The 12,263-nt window shown below is 41.0% G+C and overlaps 2 protein-coding genes across 8 annotated transcripts in view; one reads left to right on the top strand and one right to left on the bottom strand.

Moving 5' to 3' along the window:
- The window catches only part of nt5c2b (5'-nucleotidase, cytosolic IIb), a 19,964-nt gene extending 15,928 nt beyond the window's left edge, over positions 1–4,036 (bottom strand). The window contains exons 1-4 of one of the 7 annotated variants that reach the window (XM_008317364.2): positions 3,944–4,029; positions 3,803–3,872; positions 3,596–3,649; positions 1,871–1,991 (exon numbers count right to left, since the gene is read on the bottom strand). In XM_008317364.2, the coding sequence (XP_008315586.1) occupies positions 1,871–1,991; positions 3,596–3,641 (167 nt within the window). In that variant the 5' untranslated portion in view covers positions 3,642–3,649; positions 3,803–3,872; positions 3,944–4,029. Of the gene's footprint in view, positions 1–1,870; positions 1,992–3,595; positions 3,683–3,802 lie in introns of all 7 variants that reach the window. The other 6 variants (XM_025058229.1, XM_025058233.1, XM_025058227.1 and 3 more) reach the window with 6 other exon arrangements.
- Positions 4,037–5,631: 1,595 nt separating this feature from the next.
- Positions 5,632–9,324, top strand: inab (internexin neuronal intermediate filament protein, alpha b). The gene is made up of 3 exons (XM_008317366.3): positions 5,632–7,083; positions 7,550–7,674; positions 7,979–9,324. Exons 1-3 carry the CDS (start codon positions 5,968–5,970, stop codon positions 8,259–8,261), a joined length of 1,524 nt encoding a protein of 507 aa, XP_008315588.1. The 5' UTR covers positions 5,632–5,967; the 3' UTR covers positions 8,262–9,324.
- The last annotated feature ends 2,939 nt before the right edge of the window (positions 9,325–12,263 follow it).

Raw genomic sequence — 12,263 nt, 5'->3', positions numbered from 1 at the left:
AATGTCAAGAAATCACCTGGACTGACTAAAACATATTTATGTTTAAACAACAGTTGTCTGTCTTATCTTCAAATGTATTGCATGTTTCATCACTACAATATTTAAATGACTTTTACACTCTACGACACGTGTCAAACTCAGGTCCGGGACCAAATCTGGTCCGCATTGTAATTATATTTGGCCCGCGAGACCTATCAAACGTGTACTAGAGTCGACCTGCCACTACATATCCCCTATATACTGACAGGATTTGTAGTATTAGCAGTGTATGTGCTATGTTGTAGCACATTTTGTTTTTGTTTTTGGTGTTGGCCTGTAAAAAAAGATTTACATTAAAAAATAACTTGAAAGGCTACAGATGAAGAGAATTAATCAGAAACAAATACTACTGATGTTATTGTACTTATTTCAATAATTTCTGATGTGTTTATAATATTAAGCTTTGGTTGTTCCAGATTCAATGTTTATGCAAAACTAAAGTTTGTTTCCATATGAAAACATTCTACATTACATATCTGGGAAGAAGGGAAAACATGCACATTTCCAGTCAATTTTTCAATAAATATTAAATTTGGCCTGCGACTGCATCCCAGTTTTTAATTTTGGCCCACTATGAATTTGAGTTTGACACCCCTGCTCTACGGTAATGAGTGAACTCTGACCTAATTATGTTTAAATGCATGCTTTGTCATTTTGCTGTCCTGGCACACAAAGGGCAAAGCCATGTTAAGTTATATTGACCTTTGACCACTAGTGGTTATGTCATACTGGAAAAACAACAGTGTTAGGTAGAGACACATGACTCGTCAGTATGGGTGAGTTAAACATTAAACAAAACCAGCCCACGTTCTGACAGGGAATAAACTCCTCCTAAAATCAGATGGTTTGACTCCAGGCAGTTTCCAACCAACACAGGCCCAAACTGTACAACATTGCTAGAAGAGTAACAAAATGAACTGCAGTCATTCCTCTTGAATGACACACATAGACGCTAAGCATGATGTAGCATTTACATAATTAATGATTTATTAAGAATACTCGAATGGTCCCTGAAGGAGTGGCAATTTCTTTCATTCTTTCTCTCAATAATTTTCACTTTCTCCAATACTGTAGCCCTGCTTCATTTTCCCACAAATGGTGCTCTCCTACATCACTTATAATGACAAGGGTCTAAAAAACCATTGATACACTGAGATACTGTGATATTTTGTTTCACAGTAATGTATCGATACTATATAGTAACCAATATAGTTTTCCCAGTATTGTGATACACATCGTACCACCAGATTCTTACCAACACACACCTCTTACCATCACTGTAACATAGGGTTAAATTACCAGTGTTTTACTAGTAGTGTTGCTCTGCTGCTGTTTTTTTGGTTACTTACTTCCTTTGCGCCATTCATCAAGCAGTCATTTCCCTTAAGGTTTGTGTTGATGTCAGGAAAGTTGGAACTTTAAAGAACAAATATTAATACCTATGGAGTGTACAGCTATCACTGGCATATTGCAAAATGTGTTTTTTTTAACCAGTACAGTGGTTTTGGACAGACAAACATGTGGTAATGGTTTTTGCAAAATACTCCAGGTTTCCCTCACGTTTTCCCCTCACTTGTGAATAACATGGTTAATATTTACACAGGTCACACAACAGGAAACAACAATTAATTTCAGCTACTCTACAGATATCCTCAGAGAAAACATTCTTTAAACATTTACACCAACATGTAAAGCAATAAAGACAGTAGGTGTGTTTGGATCAAAGTATAGCTTTGATCTTCATGTTCTGCACTTCTGACTTTATTTTATTCTTCTTGTATGTTCTTAACTACCTGTATCATGATGCACATAGGACTGAAGTGTCTCTGACCTGTGGTAGGGCTCTCGTCTGTACTTCTTCATTGCCAGTCCATCCATGTTGGCAGGCAGGTCTGCATATTTCTGCAGTCTGTCACTCCATGAGGTGGTCATCTTTAAAAAACTGTCAAGGTCTGAGGAGAAACAAATCAAAAGCTCTTACTTTCTTACTTATATGAGCAGTGGAAAATGTGATCGTGTAGTGTGTGAGAATTTGGGTGGAGTCATCGAGGTTGGATTATTAAAACGGGAGAACAGGTTTCAACCTGCATTATCAGTGGCTGTGAAAGGATATCAGTCACTTAACAGACAAACATATCTCCTCTGTGACAAAAGTGTAACAGTGGCGACGTTACCTCTCACAACACCCATTATCATATAATGACCGTTTGATCAGTGCCAGCCTGAATTTGAGGACACAGTGAGCCATAAATGAAGGGAGAACATTCAAGTCATGGAGAAAGTAGAACAGGTCACATCAGCTCGGGTTTTAGACCCGGACTCCATTAAAGTCTTCCCTGTGACACTCACGGGTAAAAATAAGAGGCCACAGTGAAAGTACATTTACCATGAAATGAATTACAGACAACAAGTCACACAAAGACATGTTTGCAACAAAAACTACAGAAGCCTCATATGACATGTGATTAGTTGACCGCCCCACCTCCCCCTAAGCTCCTCCCACACGCACAAAAACGGACATTCAGACAAGGCACAAATCTATGAACAGACAAATGATATTTTGTCATCGAGTTGTAAATCTGTTATTTTGTGTGTAGTTTTTTTCTCTGTGGCTGGTGATGTTTTTTTTTCCTTTTTGATGCTGATGTTCTCCTACAGTCACTGGAAAGAAGGAGTTGAGGGGAGTTGAAGGAAGGGAAAAGGGAAGTCTTGTTTACTGTGTGAAAGCAGCACAAATGCAAAAGACACTGATATGCTGATGTGGCAAAGTTAAGTCAACAGGGTCACAGAGACACCGTGTCAAAGGTATCTTTTTACTATGTCCTGTACTGCACTGAACATCTACGTAGAATTTTTTTTGCACATTTATAACATTTCTCATTTTTAAGTAATTTTTATGAGCAAATTTGTAAAACCTGATGCCAGGCCTGTGCAAAACTGATCTGAAAACATATTAACACATGTTGCACTAGATCTATAGGGGAAAAAGAAATGTCCTCTCACATCTCATGCATGTAACCTAAGTGGGAAAATACCATACTCTTGTAAAACCAAAGACCTAACCTATACAGCAGAAAACAGAAAACCGTCAGTCTGCTGTTTACAATATATATATATATATGCACAAACCCGGTCACTGTCTCTTATAATCTGATTTTTTAAAAGTAATGTTTGTTTCTTATTTTTATAATATATGATATCAACTGTTGACAGGCCTTCGTGTATTTTACGCGAAACAATGCCATATTTTGTAATAATCACGGAACGAGACAGCAATCGGTCTCTTAGGGCCATTCTCTATCGCGATATTATCGTATTTAGCCGTACTATTCTGAGTTTATTGGTTTAAAAAAACGACAAAGAAGAGCAATGCCAATGCCGGATGTAGTGTATTTTCAAATAGTGTGACACGAATGTGACCGTAACCGACATAAAGTGGTAATAAACGAACTGGACACAGGCTAAAGCTACGGTTCAACACAGAGAGAAAGCCTAAATAAGCTGACAACACAACAAATAAACAGACGTTTGTTGAGGTTTTTAACTAAACTATTACCGTTGGCTAACAGTCGGTTGAAGGAGTCCCCTTCCTGCTCTGTCATGTCTGACACTGAAAAAAAAAAACAGAAGGCAACAGCGTTGTCTGCGTCGGTGTTGATGCCAAAACAACAGACACAAAGAGAAGTGAGGGGACAGAGGAGAGGAGGAGGCACATTTGACTGCTTCTAATCATCAGTGAGCAGGAACACATTACTGTACTCACCTCTGAGTTCCAGATTAAAACTACTGCACCGTCTGTGGCTCTGCGCATGCGCCGTGAGCTTCTGAAAAGACTGAAGGGAAATTAGAAGATGTGTGTTTGTTGTTGTTCTCGTTGTTGTTAGTGAGGTGCTAACGTGTTTACTCTGTAGAGTCCAGCAGAGGGTCAATCTTCCTGTCCTGACTTCGCTTCTCGGTCTGTCCTTCTGCAGCCAGCTGTTGTTGTGAGACATTCAAGGGGCGTGGCCTAACAATGTATGTCATGAGGAGGCGGGTCTTCCTCCTCCCCGTCTACAGTCACATGACCCTTACGTCAATGAAATGAAACAACAACAATGAAACAATATTGTGACTTTGATGCAGCAAATAATAATTTATTTTTCTTATTTTTCTTGTTCTTCTTTATTGCGATTCTTTTGTCACAGATCACCATTTACATGTGTCTTCATCCACTCCACCCACCTGCAGCGTACTGTAAAAGTATAATGTGATATTTTAAACCACAATATTTGAAACCAAACTAAATTAGGCTAAGACTTGCATTTCACCCGTGCCTTTGGTTTTACCATACACAAATGTTACATAAAACTGTTTCTGTTTGAAACATCAGCAGTGCTGAAAGTCCATACAATGGCCTCATTCCTGGTTCCATAACTGTTGACAGTTACATAAGAAGAAAACATTTGGTTCAATACCAAAAGCTTTATTTGTCCCCACAGGGCATGTACAGGGAAAGGCAAACAAAATACAAAAATATTCAATGTTTCCTGAGTGATTTTCAAATGTTCAAAAGCTCAGCAGAATGGATCATACATTATACATCATCATACATAGTTATATGTCTTCTGTTAAAAACATACGAAATAATATAAAGATATGTATCAAAAGGAACAGTGCTTCACTGGACACACATTCTATAAAATCTGTAATTGCTTTTGCATATTTGTAATATTTTTAAATATTCCTGAAGCTTATCTGAATATAGAAAAGAGATGTTACGCTTCTACCACAGTCTTAACAGAGGCTACACATTTACGTCATACATTCCTAAATTAATTTAGGTTTTACTGACACAAATGATCCATCCATCTATCTATCTATCTATCTATCTATCTATCTATCTATCTATCTATCTATCTATCTATCTATCTATCTATCTACAGTATCTATCTATCTATCTGGTGTGGACGGTGGTTTGACAACAGGGGGCAGCAGAGTCCTGTCGATGGGACCTTTTTTTTTTAGAGAGGGCTGTAAAACTAGACCTTAATCTAAGAAACAAGACAAATGTTAGTCAAAGGAAAATGTATGGATATTTTATTCAAAATAAATAAAATGTATTGTAATTAATACCAATAATCAATCTAATTTTACAGAAATTTCTCTCATACTTTTTAATACTACATGGAACTCACTTAGGAAGTGTACTTTTAGGCCGTCTTTGGTGTTATTGTTATTATTATTATTTTTACTTTGGGTCATAGATAAAAGGTCACATTTCATGTTGTGATGTTTTATTTTGGACATTTATTTCAGAACACTGAAATACAGACACAGACCACTCAGTCTTTGAAAACACAAAAACACATATATAACACTATACGACTGTACTGTTCATACTCTGTCCGCTTGTCTGGCTGTACTTGGTGTGTAGTGTTGTTGATCTGCTCCTGGTCTCCCCCTCTTGCAGTAAAAATCTAGTATTTTGCCACTTTTGCCAAGACACTGCTCAGTGTGTCATAGTTTTTATTATTATTATTATGTATAAATGAAAAATACATTGTGGTCAAATGCTATAATTTATGATGACATGACTGTATTATGTTCTCATATTACAAGTCCAAAGATAAACTTGACTTGACGTAAGGTGGGCTCGAGGTTAGGAAAAATATACTACATTTTGTTTTCGTGTGTTTCAAATGTGCAGCAAGGACCCAAGCTCTGACACGTCACCCCTGCGCCAAACAGGACAGTTCCATCTGCTGCGCACAGAGACCAGCCCCAGTTACGCGCATCTGGAGAACGGTGAGGATTAGTGAAGTGGAGTGTTTTTAAAAAAAGAAAAACAATCATAACAAACGTATCTACGTTGTCTGCGTAAAGACTGGACAACCTGAGGCACCTAGAACGGACCGTGGCGGATTATTACGACAGAGCATTGAGAAGTCAATGGGCTGGTCCCTCTATAAAAAGGGGACGCGCCCACTTCTCTGCTCTGTCTCAGAACAAGTCAAGATGAGCTACGGATCTGAAGTCTTCTCCTCTTCCTCCTACCGGAGAATTTTTGGCGATTCTCCGCGTTACGCTTCCTCTCCTTCGCGGACAACCATGAGCGCATCTCCTCGTGGAAGTTACCGTTCCTCCTCTCTGTCCAGGAGCAACGTTCCATCTCTGGGCTCCTACAGCAAGAAGTCCGGGCGCTCCTTCTCTTCACCGATGCCGCTGGAGACCTTCGACCTGGCCCAGAGCAGCGTGCTCAACAATGAGTTCAAAATCATCCGCACCAATGAAAAAGAACAAATGCAAGGTCTCAACGACCGCTTCGCGATGTTCATCGAGAAGGTGCGCAACTTGGAGCAAAGCAACAAAGTGTTGGAGACGGAGCTGGTGGCGCTGCGGCAGAGGCAGAGCGAACCGTCCCGTTTGGCTGAATTGTACCAACAGGAGATCCGAGAACTGCGCTCCCAGCTGGAAGAACTGAACGGAGAGAAGTCCCAGCTCCTGATCGAAAGAGATAACATCGAAGACGACCTGCAGAAACTCAGGGGGAAATATGAAGAGGAGTTCCGTGCCCGGGAGGAGGCGGAGGCCACCCTCAAGGCTTTCAAGAAAGACGTGGATGATGCTACCATGGTGCGTCTGGACCTGGAGAAGAAGGTGGAATCCCTCTTGGATGAGATTAACTTCCTTAGAAAGGTGCATGAAGAAGAGGTAGCCGAGCTCACAGACATGATCCAAGCAGCCCAGGTGTCTGTGGAGATGGAGATGTCCAAGCCGGACCTGACCTCCGCCCTAAAGGAGATCCGCGGCCAGTATGAGTCCATGGCGTCCAAGAACCTGCAGTCTGCCGAGGAGTGGTACAAGACCAAGTTTGCGGACCTTTCCGAGCAGGCCAACCGGAGCACTGAGGTGATCCGGGCTAGCAGGGAAGAAATGAATGAATTCAGGAGGCAGCTGCAGTCCAAGACCATCGAGATCGAGAGTCTGAGGGGAACCAACGAGTCTCTGGATAAGCAGCTGCGCGAGATGGAGGACAGGCACATGGTGGAGATTAGCAACTACCAGGTAATTTCATTGTATTGACCAACTCGATATGGGAGGTTTTGTGTACGTTTATTATGAACTATAAATGTTATTTTAATGAAATATACCACGGTTGCTTTACTTTTTATTTTCAAAAAATATTGAACAACATTTTTTTAGCAGGACCAGCTGTTGCCGCTCTGGCTCTGTCCGTGGTGCTGAAAACTCTCCCTCCTGGGACACGAGCTCAGCAGCTGCATCCGACAACGCCCACCTAATAACTGTGGCAGAGATGAGATATTTTAGCCAATTTAGCCTTTTAGTTATTATTACGTATAACTAAAATTACGTTGATCCAGCAGTAAACCGTTCCTCTGTGCGCAAAATCGACTGTAATTACACTCTGGACAGAATAAAAAAAATTTCCTTTGTGTAAAAGCTGGAACTGTCCATCAGCAAGCAATTGACAAGCGACATATATTTGCTTTTTTCATTCCATTGTTCTTAGGAGAGCATGGCTGAGCTGGAGAATGAACTTAGGTCCACAAAGAACGAGATGGCTCGTCACCTCAGGGAGTACCAGGACCTGCTGAATGTCAAAATGGCTCTGGATATCGAAATTGCAGCCTACAGGTAAACTGTAGTATCAAATATTTTACATGTTCTTTTCATATGTCTGACGTTTTTGTAAACATCATAAAGGTGTAAAACACGGTGCAGTGTTTTTTTTTTCTTTTTAGTTTAGCTTTGTACTGCAGGTTCATGTCATACAGAAGGACAGCTTCATTTATGTTGGGCCACATCTTCACCTATCCAACGTTCAGCATTCTGTGACCTTGTGCAGTTACATTATTGATTGATTTGTTGCGATTGCTGCTTACTTATTTGCACCTGGATTCTTTCTTTCGAATAAAAACAAATCAAATCATATCTACAGGAAACTTCTTGAAGGAGAGGAGACTCGCATTGGCACAGGCATGACCTACTCTGCCCCCTCCATAACTGCTGGGGCTGGGCAAGGCTACGGCTACCAGACCCGCATCTACAGCAGCTCTAGCAAAGGTTCCAAGAAGGAGGGGAAGGAAGAAGACCAGCAGCAGGAGAGCAAATCTGGAGGCAAAATGTCCCACCGTGAAGTTTACGAGGAGACAGTGGTCACCACTAAAAAGATAGAGAAGCAACCAGACGCCAGTGATAACACCACCAATCAGAAAAACTAAAATCCCGTTTCTAAAACCGAAAACCTCCCGTTATCCCATTAGCCTAACCTCTACATTCATTACTGCCCTAAAACAAACCTAGCTAAGGTCTCTGAGTAGTTTCTAAGTGAGATGGTAGGAGTCTCTTAAATCAGGAGTACAGTCACTGGGTTCTGGGTTTGTTTTATGTTGTTCTATCATTCTATTTCTCCTCACATGCGTTCCCTTAATCAGTGGTCCTCAACCCCCTGGCCAATTGGTACTGGACCACAGACAAAAAAATGCATAACTTACATTACCGGATTTTCGGATTTAACATGAAAAGAATAACAGGTACTTCTATGACTAACATACTATCAGCACATAGAGTTTGATACTGTAGACCATGAAGCACTTTTATCACATAAGATGATCTTAACACATATAGAATTCAATGTCTGCACAGAAAACAGGTGTCTGCCGTGCAAAGATAACAAGACAGGAAGTGAGTGAACGTTGTAGAATTATAGGATCCTGGCCAAAATGAACATCATCATATAATGACAGTGCAATAACTGAGCCATAATTCATGATGCCGTCAGTAAGACTGGAGCTTCAAAAAACCAAGTGTCTCCTCCTATCCTCCTTTCCTCCTGCACAATGATCACAGCCAACGAGCCACTGTTTGAATGAGTTACACTATAGGGGTCAGTTTACCTGCAGCTACTTTAAAGCTTTTTTAAATGGGATGACTTGTAGTGACGGAGCACAATTTGCATGGTGAATGTAGAATTCCATTGTTTGCATGGTTTCAAATGGTCCGTCAATCCATCCATCCATCCATCCATCCATCCAGCCACACTTCCCTTGATATTAGAGGTTGGCCTATGCCATTGCCATGGGACTGTTAAGCTGTAAATGGTAGAGTTGGCAGGAATGTCTTACAAGAGTCACGTCCACAGTCACTAGTCTTTCCCTGTTCCTTCGATTCAGATATTCAGAGTTTTGGCCAGTAAACACGTACCTGATAGGTGGCAGTGTTGCAATGTAAAGTGCATTAGCTTCAATTAAACACAAAAACAGGGGCATTGTGTTAGCAGAGGGTATATATGGGTGTACTTCAGAGCAGTGAGCTTATTATAGCCAGTAGGTTCATTTCTAAGGTTTCCAAAGATATAAATATGAAAAAAAGTTGTACCACTGGAGTTAATGTTCAGACCAGAACAAACTGCACGCCCTGCAGGAGAGAGAGAAAACTCCTCTTACTCAGAATCCCACACAAAATTCCTGCACACTCTACCTAAGAAGTTTAGACCCTGGCTTCATTCTTACTAATGTGTGGGAATCATTATGGGCATTTATTACTCGGTGTCATTGACTTTTGCTAGCTAGCTTGTAGGTCAGCTTTAAGACAAGGCTTTTAACAGTCTCTAGGCTTAGTTGGGAAGGAAAAGATTAGATTAGTTTGCATAATGTGCTGTGTAAGATCTGCTGCAAGATGATGGGAAAATAAATAATAAAAAGAAGAAAGCAAGGCCTTTTCTCCTCTGGATGATTGAACAGATTTTTAGTCTCATAAACTGTACTGTACTTCAACAAAACTCACACTACACTCTGGACTCAGTGAATAGCTGCCAAACCTTGTTGTGTGTGACAAATGTTCACCTCTGTGTTTGTGCCTGTGGCCATGACTGGATAAAACGCCTGTTGTAGTCTGAGCGCACCAATAGATATCTTTCAGTGTGATAGACTCGTAGCTTTTAACTCATGCGTTTGCACTGCTGTTGCAGTTGGTCATGTTTGTAACACATGCACTGACACAATGCACTTCAAACCAAATAGACAACTACGGATCTCCTCTCCTCACTGTCCCAGTTCAGGTTCCTGCTGTTTCATATGAGGCTTGTGAAAACTTCCTAGTACTGTAGCAAGTGCGTTCATTTTCCATACACCGTGGACCACCATTACTAGACTGTTCTATCTCATGAAAAACGTATGTGAAGTACAAGAACATATCAAAGAAAAAAAACAGTAGAATAGTTCTAGGTTTTCCACTGGCATCAACAGTTTCCACACACATAGAAAAAAACCCCTCCAGCACAGCCAACCCTTCCAGAGCACATACATCTGGCATGCACATCTCTGAAAATACTACCCACATTCTCCACAGTCCTAAAATGCCAACATTTAGCCAAAGGACAAACACTGTAGGGTGTAAATGCCTTAAAACACCAGCAGCAGCGTTCCCTGGCCATGTATTTGATTCTTGTGCAAATATTTAATTGTTAGTGTTAATTAGAGCTAATGTGACTCAACGAGGCATATAGATTGAATGTAGTTGACGTGCTGTTCTCTTTACTGTTGCAACTAATGCATTGCTGTATGAAACCACTTCAATAAAGACGTGACGTTAATGAGGTGCACATCATTCTGTTGTCTGTTTTTATTATTATTATTTTATTATTATTATTATTCATCAGTTAAAAGATAATGAAAAAACAAATCCCCGAAGTCCAGAGAATGTATTTGTGTGCAGCTAAATTTCGGACACTACAGTTCGCGTCCTTACATTTAAAATCAACATCACACCTAACAAAACTGTCCCATGTACATGTGCAAACCTTTTTGAAGAGGGGTACATTTTAAAGAGGAAATATCATTCTTCTCAACAAGTACATGTTAAAACAACAGAGTTGAACCAAAGTGCTGGAAAATAAAAACTAATGGCAAAATCATCTGCATAACAATGACATAGATGACACCCATAAAGGAGCAGGCTCAAAGAGAAAAGAACGGGCGTGAGTATTGAACCCTGAGGAACCTCACCTCAGGGAAGTGGGACGATAGAAACTGCGGTCCCACAGATATGGACGAAAAACCGAAACGTCTTCAGTCCTATCAGAGTCAAACAATCATCAAACACAGTGTTTTTGTTTTCATCCTTGAGGTGTGTGATAAACTTTGGCATCAGGCGATGGGGCGAACTGTGTCTGGCAGGTCTGAAGATGAAAGATGCAAAGAAAAAAGATTGGCGCCACCAAAACCCTGTGTGTGGAGTTCATCCTCCTTCTGTGGGAAAGAAATGACAGAGAAAATACGAATAACCTCCGTCAGCGTCAGGTCCATGCTGGCTTCTCTGATGAGGAAAGCAAAGTCACCTTGACCTTGTACTTAAAGATTATTATTTTTTCTTCGTGTGATTCTCAAGGCTGTGGTCCAGATGTCCAATACAGGGACATGATAGATTACCTGCTGCTGTACTGACTGTTGACCTCTGATCCACAGATGCTTCTCCACACTCTCCTAGACCTTGGCACCTGGGGCATAGAGGATCATCTCCAATTAACTCATCTCGCTCTCAGACACCATCAGGGTGCGCTGACGGTGGCCGCAGTACGTTAAAAGATTTATACTCCTGCAGAGATGCCGAGTCAAAGGGGTGGTGAGTGCCTTCCAGTTACTGTAACCACCCTGGTATGAAACAGCTCCTCTTCTATTTGCTTCACACTTAAAGAGGGCTTGAGCTTTCTATTTTAACTCTCACCTCACAGTCTCCTTGAACCTCTGGAACAACAGCAGAGTGGGTGTGAAAGTGTTACCTACAAAAACACACGGCAGCTGCAGCGGACTGTTGGACATTAAATGATTAAATGATCAGAGCATGTTTATCTAATTGGCTGAGTTGATCATTTAGCTGATTTCCTATTCTGTATTTCTGAAAATAAAATTAAAAAGGATCAGAAAGAGTATAATGACCACATTTTTTTATGCACGCCTCGGTGCCGCCTCCAGCTCAGCTCCCACAGGCAGTTGTCGCAGCGATTGCGACAATGGTTCCATTTCATCTCTTCAGGGGGAGGCCTGTTTTATCGTGTGTCTGGTGATTAGTGTCTGCGTGGAGCCGTAAAGGAGTCAGAAATGAGAATCCGGCAGTGGAGCGGGGAGGTCATGACCATAAATTTCACATGTTTTTCAGTCCCCATGAATCTAAGCCACACCCTCGTCAACCCAGGTTCATCACAGCTCTGACACACGCATAAAGGA

The sequence above is a fragment of the Cynoglossus semilaevis genome, chromosome 9, assembly GCF_000523025.1.
Source record: "Cynoglossus semilaevis isolate Cse_v1.0 chromosome 9, Cse_v1.0, whole genome shotgun sequence".
NCBI lineage: Eukaryota > Metazoa > Chordata > Actinopteri > Pleuronectiformes > Cynoglossidae > Cynoglossus > Cynoglossus semilaevis.
This window is presented reverse-complemented; position numbering and strand designations above follow the sequence as displayed.